Source organism: Halichoerus grypus, chromosome 6, assembly GCF_964656455.1.
Source record: "Halichoerus grypus chromosome 6, mHalGry1.hap1.1, whole genome shotgun sequence".
NCBI classification, from domain to species: domain Eukaryota; kingdom Metazoa; phylum Chordata; class Mammalia; order Carnivora; family Phocidae; genus Halichoerus; species Halichoerus grypus.
This window is the reverse complement of record NC_135717.1, coordinates 111267174-111290950: the sequence shown is the minus strand read 5'-3', so window position 1 is coordinate 111290950 and position 23777 is coordinate 111267174. Positions and strand designations below refer to the sequence as shown.

Here is a 23777-nt window from a genome sequence, read left to right as displayed (position 1 = left end):
CTCTTATGTTCTTTGTTTCGATCAAATGGCCAAATGAACTGGCAATAATTTTTGACAATTACATGTACTATTAAATCTACTGTCCTTGGGTTTTGTCTGTGTGGCAGTCAGTGTTGGTGCCTGCCCAGATCCTCTGCACCTTCTGGTACACTCTATTCCCCAAGAACATAACACCCACCCAGTGAATCAGGCCAAGGGGAGATTTTCCCTGCAACCATATTGACCACATCTTCCCTTGCCTCCTTCCCCACTTCTCACCTGCTTCTCTCATCTCCCTACCGGTTTCTCTGAACAGCACTTCCTCAACAAATCATGTGCCCCCAAATCTGTGATGCATGCTCTTTTATTGGGAATCTCACTTAACACAGAATCTTTATAGCTAGAATATATTATTACCTCATTAAATTCTTGATCCAGTTTCTACTTGCACTGTATAAAATAATGAAATGAAACCTACAGATTTAACAAATATGGGGTTAACCAATCATAGAGATAACTGAAGTCATGAACTAGCTCCAATGAACAGGCAGAGAAAAAGAGCAAAAGATAAAAACTCAGAGGAATGTCAGGTTCTTGAGTCCAGCTCCAGTTGTTAAATATCTCATTAGTGTCCTTCTGTTTGCCATATACACTTGCTCAATGAGTTTGCTAACTCTGATCCTTCTATGCCATCTATCACAGTGTAAATTCCTTTTCATTATTTAAATTCAGCAAAGCTCTTACTGATACCTTATTTCAGATACTAAATCAATTCAATTATGCTTTTTATTCTTCCATTTTGATATTAAATGGAAGAGAAATAATTAGAAAACTGACATTGATTATAATATGAATTGTCAAGCTTAATTCCAGGCAGAATAACAAGCTAGATACGATGTCGGTTATATTATAAGCTATTGTTCACTGACAAACTTAGCATTTGCAAAACAGTCCACAAAATAAGGGCAGGTGTATAATAGAAAATGTTGAACTAAATAAACTATTATTAATTTGGTGATATGAAAATAACAGAGATAATCACAGCCCTCCCTTAGGAACATGAGACAATAAAAGAAAATAAGCAATAAGCATAGAACAACAATAAAAACTCTTGCCAAATTTTAAGTTAGTGTGTATATGTAATTATAAATTTTATTTCACATTTTCTACCTTTAGGTCAGAAGGAATAGTTGACTCTCAAAGCTGCAGAAATATTCCCTCCCTTTATTCTGTTCCAGATTTATAAATAAATAAATACTAATTCGGGAATAGAAATTATTCTCAAGCATACACCATTCTTTAATTCTCTCTGCCTCTGTCCACTGAAGTGTAACCAATTTCTGTCTTATGTGGTAATAGCTCTCTGCTTAAGTGGCTGAAGGGATATATCTCAACCTAGCTTCCTTCCTTCCATCCCCAGAGCCAGGAGCAAAACTACGCCACTGATAGCAGTTATGACCACTCAAGGAACCCTCTGGCAGGATCTCTGGAGCTCCATCTTTGTTTTATCTAAGAATGCCTTTTAGACCCAAAGAATACATCACAATTCTGGGAGAATTACATCAACAATCTATTACTTCCATCCAAGGGTGTTCACAAGCACGTGTCCTCCTGGCTATGGAAACAGGCTTATCAGGCTTAGGGAGGCAGGGGGATGGGAAGACTCTGAACAATCTAGTTCTCCCCCCACCTTTTCAGCATTCTAGAATGTCCATTTTACGACACTGGGTCACAAAAGGGAACAATGGAAAAAGAAATGGAACTTAATGCATATGTACTCTTAGGATCTCTTTATTCTTCAATAAAGATTTCTGAAGCATCTATTTCATGCTTGGTACTGTGTTGAGTACCACAAGTGACGCTGGAACTCCCCTCAAGAAGTTTCTAATGAGGTAAAGAAGAGTTTTCAGCTTTACCTCTTAAACAGTCTTTTGGAACAAAGATAATAGCAATATAAATATGAATTACACAATCTGAAGACAAAGAAAATATGTGAAAAATTAGAAGGCAAAATCTGTCACTCAAATATTTAGAGGGATAATGCAGTATTTACATATGAAACAGGCACAATTAAAATAGAAGGGTGAAATATATAAAAACACTTTCTTTTTCTAAAAATCATATTCTTGCTAGATTCAATAGAGATAATTAAGCAAATTTTAAATTTTAAAACTACTGAGGCTATATTTTTTATCAATCTAAAGGCATTTCCACGTGAACATATTGACTATGTTTGTCTAGCTCTAACGGAACTCTGAATTTCAAGAAGAAAAAATAAAGTCTCTTAAAATCACACACAGTTAAAAAAAAAACAACAAATGGTCACTATAAAAACATGAAATAAAGGTAAAGCCAAATGGCAAACAACGAAATTGTTTTTTTGTATGTATGACATCTCTTTAATCACAATCCATATGGTTTGCTAGTAGCAGCACATATATACACAAAAGTCCACAGACAATCCCGGGAAAAATATATCAAGGCCAACCAAGGTCCTATGAGTATTAGGATTTGATACACACCATATATGGTGTTATGATGAAAAATGCTTTATGCCTTCAGTCTTTACCATGTCATTATCTTCTTTAGGTCAGGCCTTGACTTCACTTCATGTGCATCCTTCTCTCCCCTTCCCGCAACCACGAACTTCAAACCTGGACTCTGATGTCCCTATCACTATCATAAGCCAGATTACCATTTACTGCTAGAAAAGCCACTAGAGCAGGACGAAGTAGGGGCTGGGGAAAACAGATGGTTAGGTATAGAGAGACAGGAAGTGATTTTTCCTTCTGGTATTAAATGAGGGGCAGAAGCAAATGCCATCTTTGTCCTCAGCATCCCCTGCCACCTTAGACCCAAGGAGAGCCTGTGATCTTTGTCTTCTGAAGGAAGGTCAGTGAAACTAGAGACATGTGCTATAGGATGGGCCAACACCCCTCCGCTCCTCGCTCAATGGCAGAGTGTGGGCAAATTTCATGACAGAGCTCTTCTCTGCTCCTATCAACATGAACAGCCAGCTCAGTGCTGAATGACAACACCCATCACTTTAGGTATTTCTTTTATATTAAATTTTTTAAAAATCTATTTGACAAAAAAATAGTAACTTTAACCCTGACTTAATATATTTTTTTGTCCTCTGCGTGAAGCATCCCACAGAGCTAAGAATAGTCAGGATTGCCTCGGAAATTGAACCTAGTAGAGCTTGATGCTCTGTAGTGTGAGGAGCAAAGACAGTTGTCCGATCGGTTGAAATCAGCCATGCCTGGGGATTGCATCAGTCCCAGTGTGCCTTTTAAAACCATGGGGAAGTTTTGAATTATTTCCATAAAAGAAAAATTCTCCATTTCAGAAATACATTAAAAGGCACACTTTTATTGGAAATGTAAATAGTCACTTACTTTTCCATGACAGTCACCTTCATCATTGATATTCACTTCATGATGAGAATTCTATAGACAAATGAAGGTCAAAGCTCCTTAGACTCCTCTCATGAGGAAAACTATTATTTTTTAAAATGTTATCATTGCACACATATGTAGACATATAAATATTTATATGGAAAGTTACCACCTAGTCAGTGAATAAAAATGGGAAAAGAAATGATGTGCTCTGGGAAGCCTCCCTGTGTGACTGTACTTTTAAATCAGGAGGGCACTCTGTTTCTTTTGCCATTTCTGTCTCTGTGTCTAACAGGGAAAGGTCAACATTTCATGTAACATAAGCAAAAAAGGACTTTGGATTCTCTCTCCGTTTACACAAAGGAAAACATGTGAGGCCCCAGAAGGCGAAGTGACTTAAGATCACACTGCTGGGTTAAACCTAAAACACAGTTTTCTTGATTCTCAATCCAGTCCTACCTCGGTGGTATTGGAAGTATTGATCAGAGTAGTAATCAGCAGCATTGACAAAGGTAAAAAGTTATCAGGTTAGCTAGTAAAAATAGAAGGCCTTACAGTAGCAAATTCAGGAGAAACTATGAAGGTCAGCCAGACCTCAGAGAGACAGAAAGACCACAGCTGCACCGTGGCATTATGTGTATTCTGCTAAACCACAGGAGTAGGGCAGATGAGTGCACAGTAGAAACCTAGCTAGAAAAGGTAAAGGTCTTCGGTCAAAGCTGCCCCATGCATTCGCCTCTCAGGGCTGCCCTAGAAATTGGACCCCACGTTATGATTCAAAAGAAAAAAAATCTTAATTAAAAAAATAGAACCAGTAAATAGGGGCAGAGTCACATATGGTCTCGGAAACACTGTCTTGAGGGAAACTCTGGGGAGGGCTTAGAATTGGGCCACAAAAAATAATGATGTCATCATGGGAAAGAAAATGATTTCTGTATCAAATGGTGGACTTGAGCCTGAAAACTGCAGAGTAAGGTCCTCGGGCTTGCTGTTCTGCTGATGTGCTCTGGTGCTTCTCCCCTGACTTTGATCAGGGGCAGTGTCGCATGTGATTCAGGAAGTAATGGACCACACTGCCTTAGAGTGTATTCTAGCACTGCCAACCAGAAGGAAACTTCAGGCACCCCAGACCACAAGCCTGGGATAAGCTGGGAAGAACATAAACAGCTGCAATAAAGCACTTATGTCTCCCTCGCACTGCAGCATTTGAAGTCCCATCACAGGACCACACACTTCATCTTCATAGAAAACCTATAACACGAATAGCAACTATTAGCCCCTTTAAAGAAATGTGCAAACCGAGGCTCAGAGGATTGCATATTATTCGTGGAAGATCATGCCAGACACAGCAAGGTCAGAGAATCCAAATTTCTGAATTCCTTTTTCCATTTTATTAAGCAGATTCACCATAAAATGGAGTAAAAAAAAAAAAATCACAATCCATAGTTAATGCAGAAATTTTTCAAAAGGTATCACCTCATATTTCATGGAAATTACATGTTTAAAGTTTTCCTTCTACTTTTCCTCCTAAAAGGGAAATAGTTTTAGAAGAGAAATTATTTTCTGTTTGGTTCTCCTTCTAAATAGTTTTTCCCAATGGAAATAGAAATTTTTGACATGAGGCAGCCTGGTCTTAATGTCTGGCTTATTTTATTTTATTATTTTTTTAGAATTTTCTTATTTTTTAAGTAAGCTCTGTACCCAGCATGGGGCTTGAACTCACAACCCTGAGATCAAAAGTCGCATGCATAACCAACTGAGTCAGCCATGCAGCCTGATGTTTGGCTTATTCTAATTGTCATATCTAGTGATTACAAATAAAATCACTTTTCAAATCTAGATTTTAAAGTTAATGAAATGGGATGCATTTGGTACTTTGTTCTATTAACATTCTAAAATTGAACAGGGGTAGGACGAGGCTAAAAATGGGCTACACAAACCCTTTGGTAGTTACTTAATACTCTTGCAGGATGATCACAGTAGTACCAGTTAAGATATAACTGTTTCCTGTCCCCCGAAAATACTTGTTCTAGGTAAGACACAAAGCTCTCCATAGAAAGGGCAGTAACTGTTGTGACAATCTACCTGCAGTATTTGGAACACGTTTGTAGGGGCACGTCCCTGCCTAGTCTTGTTTAGGTAGGGCATCCTTTCCTTTGGTATGTCTTCTTGTTTACAAGTGAATGGATGAATAAAGCCAATTACGATTAACTGCACTTATGAGAGGTATCAACAAAGATTAACAGGTTTCATTTTTATGAGAGTTATGCTCTTTGTACTTTGAGATTCTCTTATAAACTTATAGGACCTAGAGCTTTCCAGCTACATACTGTACTTAATTAATCCAATGGTTAAAACAGAGGTACTCATCTAACAATGGACAATTGGGTTGCTCCCATATCTTGGCTATTGTAAATAATCTTGCAATAAACAAAGAGGAGCAAAAGTCTTTTTGAATTACTGTTTTGGTTTTTTGGGGGGTAAAGAAGATGTGGTATATATATATAATGGGATATTACTCAGCCATAAAAAAGAATGAAATCTTGTCATTTGCAAAAACATGGATGGACCTAGAGGGTATATGCTAAGCAAAATAAGTGAGACAGAAAAAGACAAATGTCATATGATTTCACTCATATGTGTAATTTAACAAACAAAACAAACAAAAAGAGACAAACAAAAACCCAGACTCTTAAATACAGAGAACAAACTGAAGGTTGATGGAGGGGACATAGGTGGGGGGATGGGCTAAATGGGTGATGAGTATTAAGGATGGCACTTGTGATGAGCACTGGGTATTATATGTAAGTGATGAACCACTAAATTCTACTCCTGAAACTAATATTACACTATATGTTAACTAACTAGAATTTAAATAAAAACTTGAAACAAAACAAATAAACAAACAAAAGCAAACAAAAGAGACAAACAAAAAAACAGACTCTTAAATACAGAGAACAAAACGGTGGTTGCCAGAGGGGAGGTGGGTGGGGGATGGGTGAAACAGACAAAAGAGATTAAGAGTACATTTATCCTGATGAGCACTGAGAAATGTATGAAATTGTGGAATCACTATATTGTATGCCTGAAACTAATATAACACTGTATGTTAACTATACCTGAATAAAAAAAAAATTAAAGATTTTATTTATTTAACACAGAGAGAGAGAGCACAAGCAGGGGGAGTAGGAGAGGGAGAAGCAGGCTCCCCGCCGAGCAGGGAGTCCGATGTGGGACTCAATCCCAGGACCCTGGGATCATGACCTGAGCTGAAGGCAGATGCTTAACTGACTGAGCCCACCCAGGCGCCCCCCAAAAAAATTTTAATGAAAACAAAAAATGAAAAAAGAAGTTACTCTCTTGACAGATGAACTCAGCATGAAATATGGTTTGTCTGTTTGTTGCAGGCTTATAATAATAATAAATACTAATAATGCAACATTAATTTTATAGGTTCAATGAGGAAAATAAATGTAGAAAACTATTTTAAGAGCCCTAACTACACTTGTGGTGAGCATAGCATAACGTACAGAGATGTTGATTCATTATGTTGTACACCTGAAACTAACGTAAATTGGGTGTCAACTATACTGAAATAAAAAATTAAATTAAATTAAATTAATATTAATAAAATATTATAAGATGTGTTGTGTAAAAAAATTTTTAAATAAAAAACAGTTGTTAAAAATATTTCATGTGGTCTTCTGAGACAGGCCAGACAACATTCCTTACCTGAAAACTGCACATGTCAAAAACAATAATCTTCACAAAATTATTTAGAACTTCACAAGGAAGTTTCTATTAATGTTATGAATGTATGTTTGTATACTCATACATATACAGATAGATAGGTATATATGTTATAAATAAATATTTCCTGGTGGACAGCCATCATTCATATTATAGTTGCATTAATTTTTCCCCTAAGGTAAACAGATATTGCATACAATCTCTAAATTTATCTGTATTCATGAATTTGTTCCACTCAAGAGAGAAGTAACTCTCTTGCTCTAAACCCTTCAAAAGTAGTGTCTATCCAACATTATGAAAGTTTTCCTCCATCTAATGTTTGAAATGGGTGAAGTTAAAATTTCTTACCATCCAGGCTGTGACAAAGTCCCCCATCCAGGTCCCTACCGCAGCTAATTTCATGAAACTTTCATTTCGGATGCCCATATAGTCTGTAATGATATATGCTCTGTGGAAACAAACACACAAGACATTGTCCATACTGAGAGAGCCATATCAAAGCGTTCTGGTTCAGCAACACGCAAAGGGTCTTCCCTCCCTTTCAACAAGCTCTCCTGCCTTTGTCTCATCACATATGCTTACAGATCTGAAAGGCTAGGAAGACTTCTGAGGGTGTCTGGGTCAGTTCCAATTAGATTTGAAGACTGACTGTGGCTCTACCAATTACCATGTGCATTTCATTTTCAAGCTGTAAGACTGACAACAGTTTTTGAAAAATCAAACAGAAATACTCAGTAAAGGCATCATTTCATGCTCACTCAGGTATGCAGAGTGTGGAAACAATTCCTGAATTAGAGTAACTTGCAAGGGAAGAGAAAAGCTCGCTTTTCCTTCAGTTCTGTTAACTCAGAACTATTGAAGAGGTACTGGGTCTAGGCTTTGGATACAATATCATACCTGAATAATGGTCAAAAAATGTCCATTTCAGAAAATTTCCACAGAATAAAGAAACATAAAATTTGATTCAAATACATGTGGTTTAAATTATTACTTAAATAACAATAACCAGATTTAATTTCATCTCTTTTTGTGTCACAAATTCTTCTGCTTCCTATAACACCAATTCATGTTCTTCATGGTCCAAAGAGAGATTCAGAGGCACAACTGATCATTAAATACAAGTAACAAGACTATGCTTATTACATGTAATTTTTATTTTTTTCCTCATTTGATATTCAAGAAAATCTAAGAATTATTTTCCCATTGTACAATTTTTCCAGGAAAACTGGGACACAGGGAGATCATTTAACTTGCCCAATCAATACCACACAACTAATGAATGGTAATTAGGAATCAAATTTCTCTCTCTCTCTCTCTCTTTCTCTCTCTCCCTCTCAAGCTTTTTTTTTTACTCAGATTTTTTTTTTTACTTTAAATTTTGTTCCTTTTCTTAAACATGATAACACCTGAACAATTTAGAATATTAGTTAACCTTGATTCTCCTTAGATTAACTTTAAAACAAAACACAGTAGAAAATGATACGTTTGTTATTTAGTGAAACTACAAAGAAATAATTTTTTTAAGTCATTGAGAGGTAAATCATCTCCAATTCAGTTGTTTTTTTTTTCTGGAGTTCTTTCTTATAGTTTTGTTATCCATAAAATAAACAAATATTTAAATAGTTTTACTTAAGAAAAATAAACATATGAATTCTTAAAAGCACTTTTTTTCCACATCCTTCATTCACCTACCTTAGAAAATCTTTATAAAAATCTTAAGATCTCACCTCAAAATTCTGAGTCTCTATTCCATAGGTTTCCATAATAACCAAAATAACTAAGCTGCTGGCTTACGATATTCCAGAGACCATTATAAGCACTTTAAATACAGTGTCTCCAATAGCTTCCATGCCAGCACAATGAAATGTGTTATTATTCCTGTTTCACAGATATGGAACTGAAGCTTTGGAGAGTTTTTACAACTTTCTCAAGGTCAAGCATCTAGGAAATGGACAAGGTTTGAATCTAAATTTGATTGACTCCCAAATCCAGACACTTAACCACTATGCTATATCTTCTTCCTACAAGGGTTAGTGAGATATAAAAAAACCACAAAGACTATCTACTCTATTCCCCAGTATTTTAGCAGACAATGAAGATCCAGACTTATTTCCTTTGAGGATAATTCATAACAGAAGTCAAGAGCAGTATGCAGAAGCTGCAGCTCGTCAGAGTCACCCTCAAGTCTTGGACTCCCACTGAGTTCACCAATCTAAGCAGCCTCCATGTGAAAGTCCACAAGTTAACTTGGACAGCTCAGTCTTAGTCCCTTCAGTATCACTACTGGTGAACAGTTCTTGGGCAGTGAACCCAGCGTACTTTAGAGTATCAGCTCTCATAACTGTCCAGCTCTTTCAATAACACTTATTTTGAAGGATGTGTTCAATGACACATCCCTACATGCCTACTTTGCCAATTAGTTCTAGAATACATTGAGCTAGGGTGGAAATTTCAGGGTACCTTCCTTGTGATAACATAGGTATGTCTAAGAGAAGACATCATTCTCTAATTTCAGTATCTAAAAATAGGGATGAGATGGATAAGCTTGCAAGAGATTAATGATCCAGCCAAGAACAACTAAAAAATATATATAAAACATAAAATCTGCTTAAAACAACCTGAGAGCTGATTAAGCAATGAGAACTAGAAAAACCAATTTATCAGATTGGAGGGAATTGTGGAAACGTTAGCTATATTTTCTCTGGGGACATTTGCTGATTCTGCACGCAAGGCAAAAGGATGAGAATCTAGGCTTTGCCTGGGCAGGGAGGAGTCTCAGTGAGCTGGAGAGACGAACATTAGGAACTTAAGGAACCAAGATCCTCATCTTGGAGGGGCCCAGAAGGAAGCATGATACACAGCTGGGTTTACTTTCAAGACATTTACCAAATTATGAATTATGTTCAGGGGGTAGGCTAAGAGACTAAGCAGAAAGTCTCTGAAAAGCACAGCAGAGGTTTGGCAATTTCACCACATTGAGGAGACTATTGTATTTCAGAACCTGCCAGAAGGAATGGCCCAAGAGAATACACAGAGCAATGGGAGGCTAGAGAATACCAGAGATGGATGGGTCCTTACTGAAACTGAATCAGTCCTTACCTACTCCATTCCATGACTGGATTAAGGTGATGAACTTCTATTCCTCCCATCTAACAGAGGAAAGAGTGAACATTTTCGGGATGAATAAAATATCATCTAGGTCCCCTACACACTTTTATACATAACAACCATCATTCATTTAAAAACTACTAGGATGTGAAGAAACAGGGCTATACCATCGAAAATCAAGAGAAAAAACAATGTCTAAAACTAGATAATAAGCTCCAAGAGGACAGAGAGTTACTGTGGCCATTCTTTTCACTGTTGATTCCCCAGCACTTAGAGCACCGCCTGCATATAGTATGTTATCAATAAACATTCGCTTACTGTGTGAATTAAGGAAGCAAACCAAGTTATTCATATTTTTTTCTATATGGTATGGGTAGATCTACGTATATTAAACCATAAAAACCGTAGTAAAGTAAGATCTGAACTGTGGGCATGTGGTGAGTACTGAATGCTATGGTAACAATGAAGATGAGATAGCACAATTTATGAAATAACTAGTATATATAAAAGTGAAGGGTGATATATAAAAGGTAGTAAGTATTCTAATTTTTGCTGCTTTAGACAAACATACAGAATTACAAATATGCAACCTGTCACAAAAATTTGGAAATACTAGTTCATTGATTTGCATACCCATTAACAGTAACAACATTTCCTGTTCTGGTTATAAAGGACAGAGTGTGCATACATTTATCAGTTTGAATATCACATTGCTCTCTACAAAAGTGAAGTTGTGAAGCTTCATACCCAATGTTTCGGGGAGTGATTGAGAATTAAGTGTTATTTGCTAGGAGGCACCATTAACGTTTTAGTTTTGTTTGGAGTTTTAGCTAATTATTTCAACTATTCATACATCTTTTGTTTGTTTTATACTTTAGCTTGTTATTCCCACTGTGTGTAGATCTAGAAAATCTTGCAGTTCTATCAGCCTTCCAGGTAAATATCAATCACTGATATTTTCTTTAAAAATTCTAAATGAATTTCTTTACAGGCTGTAACTTCAGTTTTTATTTTTTGAGATCTCAAGTTTAACTGTCAAATCCATAACAGATGTGTGGAAACTTCAATATACAGGATTGTGGAAATGTTCATAATTATCAAAGCAGCCTGAGAAGCTATCAAGACTATCGCACCTAGTGAAAACCATGTGCTAAATGGGCATAAACTAATCAGATTCTAACGTGGGCTAAATAGTCAATAAAACCATAATCTAGTATATTGCCCTTACAGGTAACAGTCTTGCTCACTAGCAACAAAAGTTCCAGTTCACTTCAGTCTATTACTTATATGTACATGGATGGAGTCAGTGCCAGGTGATTTAGGAGTTGAGTCTCTGAAAGTTTAACAGGAGGCAGTAAACATAGATCACCAAACCAATATGGATTCATGCTTCACTGAAGATCCATCTGTGCCCAGCTGGATTCATAATGTCACAGCTGTCTCTCCCAGCCATGTTTGGGCAACATAAACAAGATTGGGGGCTTCATACACAAGTAAATCATGGATAAGGAGTTGACGTAACATGAGTACAGTCTTGCATTAAACACAATGAAACTAAAGCAAAAATTCTAAGCATTCTTGTGACATTGAGGAAAAAAAATCTGTCACTACAAAGCACCAAGAATTAAACCTAGATTTATTATATTAACTCTCTCTCACTCTTCTTGTGTTTGTGAGGAAATGATTAACAGCCTTCAATCTAGTCACTTAGTGAACTATTATCCAAATAACCACATTTTAGGGGTGCCTGGGTGGCTCAGTCATTAAGCGTCCGCCTTCGGCTCAGATCATGATCCCAGGGTCCTGGGATCGAGCCCCGCATCGGGCTCCCTGCTCCGCGGGAAGCCTGCTTCTCCCTCTCCCACTCTCCCTGCTTGTGTTCCCTCTTTTCCTGTGTCTCTCTGTCAATAAATAAATAAAATCTTAAAAAAAAAAAAACCAAATAACCACATTTTAGTATTTTTGCTCAAAATTCTTACTTTTTGCTTATTGAAAGGCTTATTTTTAAAAGATTTTATTTATTTATTTATTTATTTGACAGAGAGAGAGAGAGAGAGACAGTGAGAGAGGGAACACAAGCAGGGGGAGTGGGAGAGGGAGAAGCAGGCTTCCCGCTGAGCAGGAGCCCGATGTGTGGCTCAATCCCAGGACCCTGGGATCATGACCTAAGCCAAAGGCAGATGCTTGACAACTGAGCCACCCAGGCGCCCCTATTGAAAGGCTTTGATGGAACTCAATACACGTGTATGAACCTCCCAGGCAAGAGCTACGGTATGAACCTATGAAACAAGATGCATTGGAATGTCAAAATCCTGCAGACAATTATTAGAAGTAGCCTGGAATAATTAAAATTGCATCTGGACCTAAAATGCTTACAGATAAAATGCCACCTCAAATTTCTCAACTTCAGCCATATATACCTTCTAATTTTTATAAGGAAGACATATATAAAAAGACTGCAGATGGAGTTTTCATTGAACAAACTCACCCTGTCTGTGAATACATTCACCATACCTAACCCATTCCTTTCATCCCTTGCTTTGCTTCAGCCCATTCAGTGAAACTCATCTGTACTAGATATAGACACCTTAGTATATCAGCAATTCCTCCCCCTCGTTTACTCCCAACATTTGATTAATCACTAAGATTACTTCTGAAAGGCTCTCAAATCTGTGCTGTTTTTCTGTCATCACTACTACCAATGTCTTAATCCTGTTCATAAACTCCTCTAACCTAAATTAAAGCAATGGCCTCCTATTTCTCTGTGACTATCTTCCTCTTATTTCAGACTCTGCATTGCCACTGTAGTGACCCCTGGGGAAGGAATACATTATAACAAAGAGCAGGAGTCCTAGAACCAGAAAGTCATGGGTTTGCAAACTACCTCCCACTTTATGACCTGGGAAAAATGATCAACTTATTCCCTTATCTGTAGAGTGGGGATAAAAACATCTATTTCTCACACAGGTTTCCTGAGGATTAACATTATTACATTTTTGAAATAAGAATGTAAAGTTTCTCACACAATTTCATAATAGGCATGTAAAACACGGCAGACCTCTAGCCTACTGACTCCCACTTTCTAAAATAATACAGGGGCTCCCACTGTCACAGAGTAGAGCACGGATAAGAAGACTGTCCACTCCCTGCCAAGCCATGCTTTCATTCAGACACCTCTCTTTTCATGTCACAACCTCCTTTCATTAGACCCTCCACCTCACCACGAAATCAATCTCACCAAACACCCCACTATTCTATAATGTGCCTTAGTATCCTTTTTTTTTTTTTTTTTTACCTTAGTATCTTTGTGTGCAATGTTCTTTGTTTGGAATGCCATCCACTTTCCTCTGGCCTGAGATCACTAACTCAACCTAGCCACTGAGAAATTTCCTGCCATTACCCCTGAAAGTCATCCCTTCCCTGGTATTACCATAACTCTTTGAATATACTTCAGTATTAAATCATCTTCCTCAAGTATTTTAATGATTTTCTCACATTGCCCCTCTCTCCCACAAGACTTAGCTGATCAAGGATAAAGAACATGTTTCATTTGGCCAAGCAGGTAAATTTTTTTCCCAGCTTATAGTATGACTTACGGATGTAATAAATATTTAAATGAATTAAGTAGTCAATTGATTAATTTAAAATTACTTAGATTATCTGACATCAGGGGGAAACTAGGAAGAGGACAAAAGGATAAAAGATAAAAAAAGAATCTGCAATATAAGATAAATTAAAAATAAACATCAAAGACGAGTAGGCCATGTAATTATTATGTTCTAACAAAGAACAGAATATCATTGTATCATTTTTATTATCTCTTCTAGAATAAAAAGCTAGAGGCAAGGATTTAAGCAAATCAAAATGAAGAATACATCCTTGACTTTCTGCAATTACATGTTGTAAATTAATTTGAATGTAATTTAGTTGACTAATAATGAAAAAAAGTAAAATATTGTAAAATCTCTGCATGGTATCTACAGAATCTTATTATTTAAAAGAATCTTTTTAAATTAAAAATAGAACTACCATATATATGATCCAGTAATTCCACTACTGGGCATTTACCCATAGAACATGAAAACACTAGTTCAAAAAAATATATGAACTCCTATATTTAATGCAACATTATTTACAATGGCCAAATTGAGGAAGCAGCCCAAGTGTCCATCCATAGATGAATGGACAAAGAAGATGTGGAATATTACTCAGCCATGACAAAGAATGAAATCTTGCTATTTGCGACATTGATGGATCTAGAGAGTATAATAAATAGAAAATAAATAAATCAGAGAAAGACAAACATCGTATGATTTCACTCATATGTGGAATTTAAAAACAAAACAAATGAGCAAAGAAAAAAGAGACAAACCAGATAAAAGACTCTTAAATACAGAGAACAGACTGATAGTTACCAGAGGGGAGGTGGGTGGAGGGGAAGGGTGAAATAGGTGATGGGGATTAAAGAGTACACTTACCATGATGAGCACTGAGTAATGTATATAATTCCTGAATCACTATATTGTACCCCTGAAACTAATATAACACTCTATGTTATTTATACCAGAATTAAAATTAAAAATAATAATAAAAAATAAATAAGTTATGGGGTTGTAATGTACAGTATAGTAACTATACTTAATAATACTGTATTGGATATTTGAAAGTTGCTAAGAGTGTAGATCTTTTTTTAAAAAAGATTGTATTTATTTCTTTGAGAGGGCAAGAGAGCACAAGTGGCAGGGGGAGTGGGGATAGAGGGAGAGTTAGTAGAGGGAGAGGGAGAAGCAGACTCTCCACTGAGCAGGGACCCCAACCCCAACACAGGAGCCAGGGATCGTGACCTGACCCAAAGGCAGATGCTTAACCAACTGAGCCACCCAGACACCCCAAGACTGTAGATCTTAAAAATTCTCAACACAAGAAAAACAATTATAACTATGTATGGCAATAGATGTTAACTAAGGTTATTGTGGTCATCATTTTGCAGTATATACAAATATCAAATCATTATGTTGTACACCTGAAACTAATATAATGTTATATATCAATTATACCTCAATAAAAAATTAACAGAAAGATGGCAAAAAAATAGTAAGTAAAAAAATAAAAGAATCCTTTTAAATGAGACCAGATATCAATATGTAGCTTTGTGCACCAATTTGCTGGCACCAACAATACAAGAGGTATACAGTAAAATACATTTCTTTTATTCATGTGAAAAAAGAAAGCAAATTTATTTCACTGCCTTTCAAATGGATACTGCCAACCTACATTTGTTGTTTGTTCTTTGAAGGCAAAATTTAGAAGTTTACCAGGCTATAAAATAATACAGCCTCAAAACTAATTTTAAAGTTACAGAATTTTTGTGTTATACCCCAAGTTTCTATCTTACTTCACTTTTTTTTCCTCACCTTCACAAATACTCCAGGAATATGCAATCGAATTGGATGCCCAAAATGGACCTATCTTCTACTTCTAATGAATTAAACACAGCCAAGACAACGTATCTTTTCTAAAGTCACTGGAAAAACAATAGAAACAATAAAAATGTAAAATCCTGAACTTTTTGCTAAGAGAGCTCCAATAAATCCCCACAGGAATCCAGAGAGCCACATATTACTTAAAATTAATTTCATATCTAACTTGATCACATTTTAATGTTAAATAACATTCAATGTGTTTATAACTATTCAGATAAAATATATCTGAATTGTAAAGTGAATTGCGAGCTGAGCCAGAATGGCATTAATTAATTTATCTTACATAATGATGCTTCCTTCCAAATTAATTAGGGAGGCATAAAATAACTTATAAATTCTGCTAAGATTCTGATGCTGCTCAAAGAAGAACAAAAAGCAAGTTCACTTTTAATGGATGTTTTTCAATGAAGGTAAGTGTTCAGGGCTGTTAAAAGGTCAAAATAGATAAGAAATAATGGAACAAAAACGCTGGGACATAAATACAATAATTAACTTTGGGCAGAAACTATAATTTTTCCACTGTGTCTAATAAAATAAAGAAACATGAAAAATGAGACTTTCTACTCCTTACAAAATTTTCAAATTCAAAGCATAATTGCTTTGTGATAGTATGATAATTATTCTTTTCCTTCTCTTCTCCTTCCCCTCTCCCTCCCCTTCTCCTTCTCTTTCTACTCCTCCTCCTTCTTTTGGCTGTGAATTCAATCACCTCTCATTCTCTTCCCCATGGCTGGCTACCCAACACTATTTCCCAGTCACTTATTCTCTATTCTTGTTGAAGACATTTTAGGCTCTAGTTATAGGAAGGGGGAAGGGGGCTATATTCTCAACCAAAAACCCTTCTTGCAGCATGTGAATTTATATTAGATAAGCACCTACCTTATTTCTTTTCACTAAACAAATAATTACTGATGTCTCACTATATGCTAGACCGTGGTTTATAAGCCTGAAACTTATAAACTCAGTTTTCCGAGGGAAAGGAAACAGCACCTCAGAGCTAAGTGGTCACTTCCTACGTTACCATCCAGTATTTCTTGTCTAATAATTTCCTCTGTCCTACAACCACCCTTCCCCAATCAGGGTTCTAAGGGTAAGCTTAAGGACACATGTATACAACAATATCCAACTCTGCCACTGGCCTATTTTTTTTTTTTTTTTCCTTTTCTGGTAATTAAGAACCAAGATTCAAAGAGAAAAAGAAGGAAATCTTTATCCACAAGGTTGGATGAAAAAAAAAAAAAGGAAAGTGTCCACATTTTGTCCTGTGCACTGGGGAACTCAAGTCTGCAGCAACAGAGAAGGGGGTTATTGAGCAGAAGACAGAGGTACACTGACTCACTCAAAGGAGGAAAGAAGAAAGATAACAGAACATAGGTGGGTCTAATTCCACCATTTTCCACAGACCAGCTTCCTGTACTTGGGATTCCATGAGACACCTCCTGTTAATTTCTAATAATTACTGCCTCCCATCTTTGTTCCTAAGCTCACTGGACTGAGCTTCCACTCAGTGCAATGAAAAGAGTTGTAACCATTTGCCAAGAAAAAAATGTTAGTCTAAAAATGTGCTTTTGAATATTTAGTTCAATTTTAACAATACGAGAATCTTGTAAATCCTTTGAGAAAGGGATGCCATTAAATTGGCTAAAAGAAGAGTCACCAGTGTGGCTGATAAACTGATGTTCATTTTCAAATGGGGACTCCTAAGAACAAGAATAAATGCATTGCGCCCACTCTTTACCCCACTGCCTAAGACAACAGGGAGACTTTTAAATCTCAGTGTATTATTCACATGAACAAAATTCGTAAGTGTGCTGAAGTTCCGAACAGCACCAGTTAAAAAATGGGCATACAAGCTCTAGATAAAACCAATCTGTTAGAATGTGTCTCCATTTCATGAGATGTGGGGCACACTAGGAGAGTGTCAAACAAGTGACAATAAATGGTGGAGTAGCTGTGGGTTTAATAGATAAAAAGCTAGATAAAAAGGTTACATCTCTTAGCTTGCTGGTCTAAAAGGAACCTGATTTTGAAATAAAAAGTGTTGACAAAAGACAAAATAAAGATAGATAAAGTGTAGCTTAGAGAGAGTGGAGGTTGCACTTTTGACATATCAAAGATTTTTATTGGGCTGCTACAAAGTGTCAGCAGAAGGTAACAAAAAGATCAGATGAAGCCGACATCACTTAGTGTAAAATAAAGAGCTGGAGAGAGTTTCACAGTAGCTTGGGAGGGGAGCCCTGGAATTGAGTTTGCCAATGAATGATATGAGTGACTTGGGGTAGCAGATTTAGGACTCAAAAACTTTCCAGGTGTCCAATTCTCTTGGGATGCTAAAGAGCACACACCTTTCACCCACAGCCAGCTCTGCACTTAGACCCTTTGTGTAAGAGCCAAGCCCACGGGGCATTTCTTTATCCTAACAATGCCTAAGTATTATCAAATGCCCTTCAAATTAGAAATGACATGATTCTTATTGCTCCATAAATTGGCTCTGCAATTTTCCTAATTATATAGCTTCATTTGATTTAACAATAAAGGATTTCATGCTCTGCTTTGCAATGCGTGCTTTACAAGCTATATCACACCAGCCTATGGTATGGAAAAAAAAAAAAGGAAATAAAGCCAAATTTCCACCCACCTTGTGAGCATTTCAGGCCCATCAAGTTCCTCCCAAATAATTCAATGAGTTTTCAGGAAGTTGTGCTGTTGAAACAAGTACTTTCAGCTACCATGGTGCTATTTTCCAGTTAATACTGCCAAAGATGGCTCCAAATATATCCTCTCTTCTAGTGATGCCCACCAAAGTCTCTGTTACTGCTACTCATGACGTCAGTGTGTACCAAGGCCCAAAGATACTGATGTCTGTGCCAATGACAAGGAAGATATTGTTGCAGGTTCTATTATGGCGACCTATGTCACTTTCACCAGACGCCAATATCCACAGTGCTGCTGATTCCTTACAACCCCAATTACCCACAGAGATGATGGAGAAATGCCTCTTTTAACTTTTACTTGCTCATGTACAATAGCCTCATACCTCTGGATTCAGATGGGGCTAGGAATAAAATATGTTGTGCTTTATTCATAATACTTCCTTCCAACACCTGACCATTGTCCTTGAACTAAATGTCCCTGCTTCAGCAGGGACACCTAACTTAGACCTTATTTCTCAGGAGCTTCTTTTGGTGCCCCATGTCACAGTAGTTCAGAGGCAGGGTTACATGTGTGAAGATAGGTTTCCCCTCTCCAGAAGGTACAGTCTAGGAATAAAAGAATCAAATCTGCAGAGTAGAAAAAGAGATGACAGAAAATGAGAAATTTTAATAAAATTTTGGAAAGAAAATTAAGGGATGGCAATGAACATGGTTTTAGCTTTTTCTGTATGATTAAATCTTTCTGGGATGTACATTAAGGAGGGAGCTAAATTCTGCCTCTGAACCTCAACAATACTCAAGAACAGAAGGCTCAGAACTTCAGAAGGGGATAGAGGGGAAGGACAGAACTGAAAACAGAAGTTGGAAATCCTGCATGATGAGTAGTTAGACTACCAGGCACACTCCCTCAGCCAATAAAACTGGGAAATGACTTTCACCCCACCTAATGAAGATGGACATATGCTATCTGGAGAAGTTCAGGCAAAGAGTTAGACATTTTAGTTCAAATAGGAACTATAGAAATACAAGTTTGTATATAATATTATAATTAATATATGTATATTGTACTATATATAATAATATATATAATACTGTATATGATATATAATATCTATAATATTGTATATAATATTATAAGTTATATAATATTATATATCTGTGAGTCCCATTACCCACAATGCTGTTTGTCTGGGTTGAAAACATCTCAAAGACCAGCCTTGCCCTCCCCAAAAAGCTTATTAACAATTGAGGTCTCCCAGTGAAACAGCTAAATGCTCATCAACCACAGCCCCCTTCCTCAAGAACTTCCTGTCATAAGCTTGTCTGTGCACAGAGGCTTTCTACTCATCTTCTCATTGTCCCCTCTTAAAAATGAGCAGAGATTGGACATTACCATATATTTGAGAAAAATCTCTAACAAGAAAAAAAAGCTCAAAACTAAACAAAAATGAGGCACCCAGAGAAACAGACAATGCAGAAAGCAGAGGAAAAGTGTGAGGACAGAATAAAGATATTTTTCACACCTCCAAAGTCAAAATTCAAATATATGCTGTCATTAAAAAAACACATCTAAAACTAAGGGTACTTAAAGGTTGAAAGGAAGAGAGTAAAAAAAAAATTAAGCTGAAAAAGATAGCATGCAAACAATGACAAAAAAATATATAGCTATTATGTATGTAAAATATATAGCTGGTATAACTATGACTATATCAAATTTTAAAGGCAAAACATACTATTATAGATTAAGAGGGAATCTTACTAATGACAAAAGGTTCAGCTCATCAGGAAGATACAATGTGCCCTTACAATATAGAAACTTAAAATAAATTGACAAAGGGTAAGAAAGTAGATAAGTTCACACAGGTAATAGAAGATATCAACATATTTCTCTCAATAACCAATGAAACCAGCAGACAAAAAAATCAGTAAGGACATAAAGGATTTGAATGAGAGAATTAGCCAACTCTATCTAATGGATATACATAAATGACTAACACCACAACTACAGAATATACATTCTTTTAATGCAATAGGAACATTTAGAAATATAGACCGTAAACAATGCCACGAAGCAAGTTTCAAAAACTTTTAAATGACTGAATCTTACAGAGGATAGTCTTTGACCATAATGTAACTACATTACAAATCAATAATAAAAAGATAACTGGACAATCCCCAGATCTTTGGAAACCAAGAGACACGTGCCCAAATCACATGTGAGTTAAAACAGAAATCTTGGTGGGAAAGGGAAAATATTTTGAACTGGATAGTAATGAAAATATTGTGAGACTAAAACAATGCTTAAACTTTTAATTTTAACATATTAGAAAAGAAGAAATGCTAAATAAACTAATGAATTCAGAATCTTCCTCAAGAAATTAGAGGAAAAAAACAAAAGAAGCCCAAAAGACAAAAATCGTTCAAAATTTAAATAGAATTTAATTAAACAAGTAGTAAGAAAACAGAAACAATACAGTGGATAGACAAAGTTGATCCTGTGAAAAGACCTAAAATTGATTACTCTCTAGCAAGACTGATCAAAATACCAAGAAAGAAGGCACCAACAGCCAATGTCAGAAATGAAAAAGGGACATTGCTACAGATCCTGCAGAGATTAAACAGATAGAGTGCATTTTAATAAATTTAGATAAAAACAAATTTCTAGAAAAACTTTTATGAATTATCAAAAGGTACGTAGGAATAAAAAGCACTAAAAATGGATTTATAAGTATTCACAAAATTGAATTTATAATTAGAAACCTTCCCACAAGAAAATTCTAGGCCCAGATGTATACATGGGCACCAAGAGAGATGTGCAGAGATGTTTATAGCACGTTATTTATAATAGCCTCAAACTGGAAACAGCCTGAATATCTATCAACAGAAGAAAAGATAAATATATCATGGATTTGTCATACAACAGAGACTATTCAACAATGAAAACAAACCACTCTGATACAAAGCCTGGATGGGTCTCAGAAACCATGACATAAATGAGGCCAGACAAAAAAGAGAGCTTACTGTATAATTACAAGTATATGAAGCTCAGAAACAGCAAAGCTAAACTGTAGTAATTGGGGAAGTATTATAAGCAAGAGTGAAGAGCATAAAAGTGAGATAGTGCTTACTTTGGAGAGAGGGCAGGATAGAGGGGTTTATTACCAGGAAAGACAGCCACAGGGCGTCTGGGATGCTGGCAATGTGCTTGTGCTTAACGTGAATGGTGATAACATGGATCACATGGGTGTTCACTTAAAAATATTTTATAACAATTTGCTATGCAATGATTAAGCTGTACATATGTGTTCTATGTACTTTTGTGTAGGTATGTTATTTCCATAATTTTTAAATGACAAAAACAATCATTATTATAGAAGAGGCTTAAGAAATGGTTGCTATTGGGACGCCTGGGTGGCTCAGTTGGTTAAGCATCTGCCTTTGGCTCAGGTCATGATCCCAGGGTCCTGAAACTGAGCCTGCTCAGGGCTAGGGCTCCCTGCTCAGCGGGAAGTCTGCTTCTCCTCCCCCGTTGCTCCTTCCCCCCCATGCTCTCTCTCACTATTTCTCTATCTCTCAAAAAAATAAAATCTTAAAAAAAAAAAGAAATGGTAGCTATTACTTCATTTTTTAAAAAATGTAACTTATTTATTTATTTATTTATTTATTTATTTATTTATTTAGAGAGGGAGAAGAAAAGAGAGAATCTTAAGCAGACTCCGTGTCCAGCGGGGAGCCTGACGTGGGGCTCGATCTCACGACCCTGAGACCATGACTTGAGCCGAAATCAAGAGTCAGACGCTTAGTCAACTGAGCCACCCAGGTGCCCCACCATTGCTGTCATTTTTTAGGAGAAACACTGGGATAGCAAAAAATCAACACAGCATCCATAATGTGAATCAGAGGTTGCCGCAAAGGTGAGCAGAGGAACAACAGAAGAAGCCCGAAGTGTGATCAATCCCATGTGTGTTAGAGTAGTGCAATTATAGAAACAGCCTGGTTCGAACAGGGACAATGTAAAGGAATAATAAAAGAGGAAACTGAAAATTAATGATGTAGTGAAGGGCATAGAGTGCCTACAATGTAATTTAGCCCAGTTTTAAAGCCTGTGGACAATTCGCATTTGGAATTTAGATGGCTTGAGTTGCTTCCATAAGGTGTTGAATCTTTAACATCTTTAAACATCTTTCTGCTTCTTACCTAATCATGCTTCTTGGTATCTCTTAATGGAAAAGTGAAGATACAGCCTTACCAAATAGAAGGATTACCATTCTTATATACATAATGCCTGATAGGGTAGAGACTAAATCAAGTGCCATTTGAAAGACCCATAAAAATTATATCTGCTTCATTTATTTCAAGGAGTGAAGCAGAAAGTCACCTCACAGCAGTTGGTCCCTCGGTTGCCTGAGAATCACTTGGGTAATTTCCCAGTAGCTCCCTGGGTTAAGATAAGAACATTCCTGGGGAAGGGGAGTGGGAAAAGTGTAATAAACTTCTGTGACTCCAGCAAAGCTCTCCAAGCCTCCTGACATGCAGAGCTGGTCCCCAGGGCGGGGGAGTGCAGGGGCTTGTCAGCAAGAGCTGATGTCAGACCCAGTGGTAAGGAAAAATGACGAGGCCCCTCCAAACAGAACCGTGAGGAAAGTGGGTGGCCAAGCGGCCAACTTGGGCCTACCCATTCAGCAGCACGGGTAGGAGAGCTGGTTTCCGTATGACTGATGGGAGCTCTTCTGAACCCAGCCATCCGGGAGAAAGGGACACCCTCACGGCCTATGCCTGGTGTCGGCCAGGGAGGGCACCGTGCTGGACGGACAGGCAACTACGCAGGTACAAGCTTCAACAGCGACACCGTGTGGCAGCAAGACACAGTAAGGTAGAAGAACCAGGTAGCGGAGCTTTCCTTATGGCCGGTACTTTTAACGGATCCCAGTGACCCCACATGGTCCTAGGTAAGGCACCAAGTTTAAGACCAACTGGGTGGATAAAACTTCAAAAGGGAGATTGGACTCCTTGCTAATGAATACAGGGAGAGTCTCAAGCTATTAATTAGAAAGGTTAAAATAAATCAGCCCAAAGTCGAAACTCTGAGTTTGTGAAGCATTCGTGCCGCCAACATATGATGCCAGAGGTTTCTGCAGAATCAGCTTAAATCTGCTTGGCGTATATATCATTCCCCCACCACCACCACCAAATACTGAGAGCAAAGGCCCTGGGTGGGAATTAAAGGTCTGTTTGTCTGGGATTTCTCTTTAAGAGCCTCAGGTCCAAGGAACATACCTATCCCTGAAAGAATAGCCACTTAAGACACCTCCCAGTCATCTGCACCTTAACTTGCAGGAGAGGGGGAGCTATTTATTCAGTCTTTCAACAATATTGATTGAACACCTCCTCTATGCCAGGAACTG

At 37.0% G+C, this 23777-nt stretch overlaps 1 protein-coding gene across 7 annotated transcripts in view; it reads right to left on the bottom strand.

Annotated features, from left to right (window-relative positions):
• Positions 1-23777, bottom strand: part of TMEM117 (transmembrane protein 117) — a 494145-nt gene that overhangs the window by 224918 nt on the left and 245450 nt on the right. For 6 of the 7 annotated variants that reach the window (XM_078075906.1, XM_078075905.1, XM_078075912.1 and 3 more), the window contains one exon: positions 7476-7575. The exons of the other annotated variant lie outside the window; for it this stretch is intronic. In XM_078075906.1, coding sequence (XP_077932032.1) covers positions 7476-7575 — 100 coding nt within the window. The remainder of the gene's footprint in view (positions 1-7475; positions 7576-23777) is intronic. 7 annotated transcript variants of the gene reach the window in all.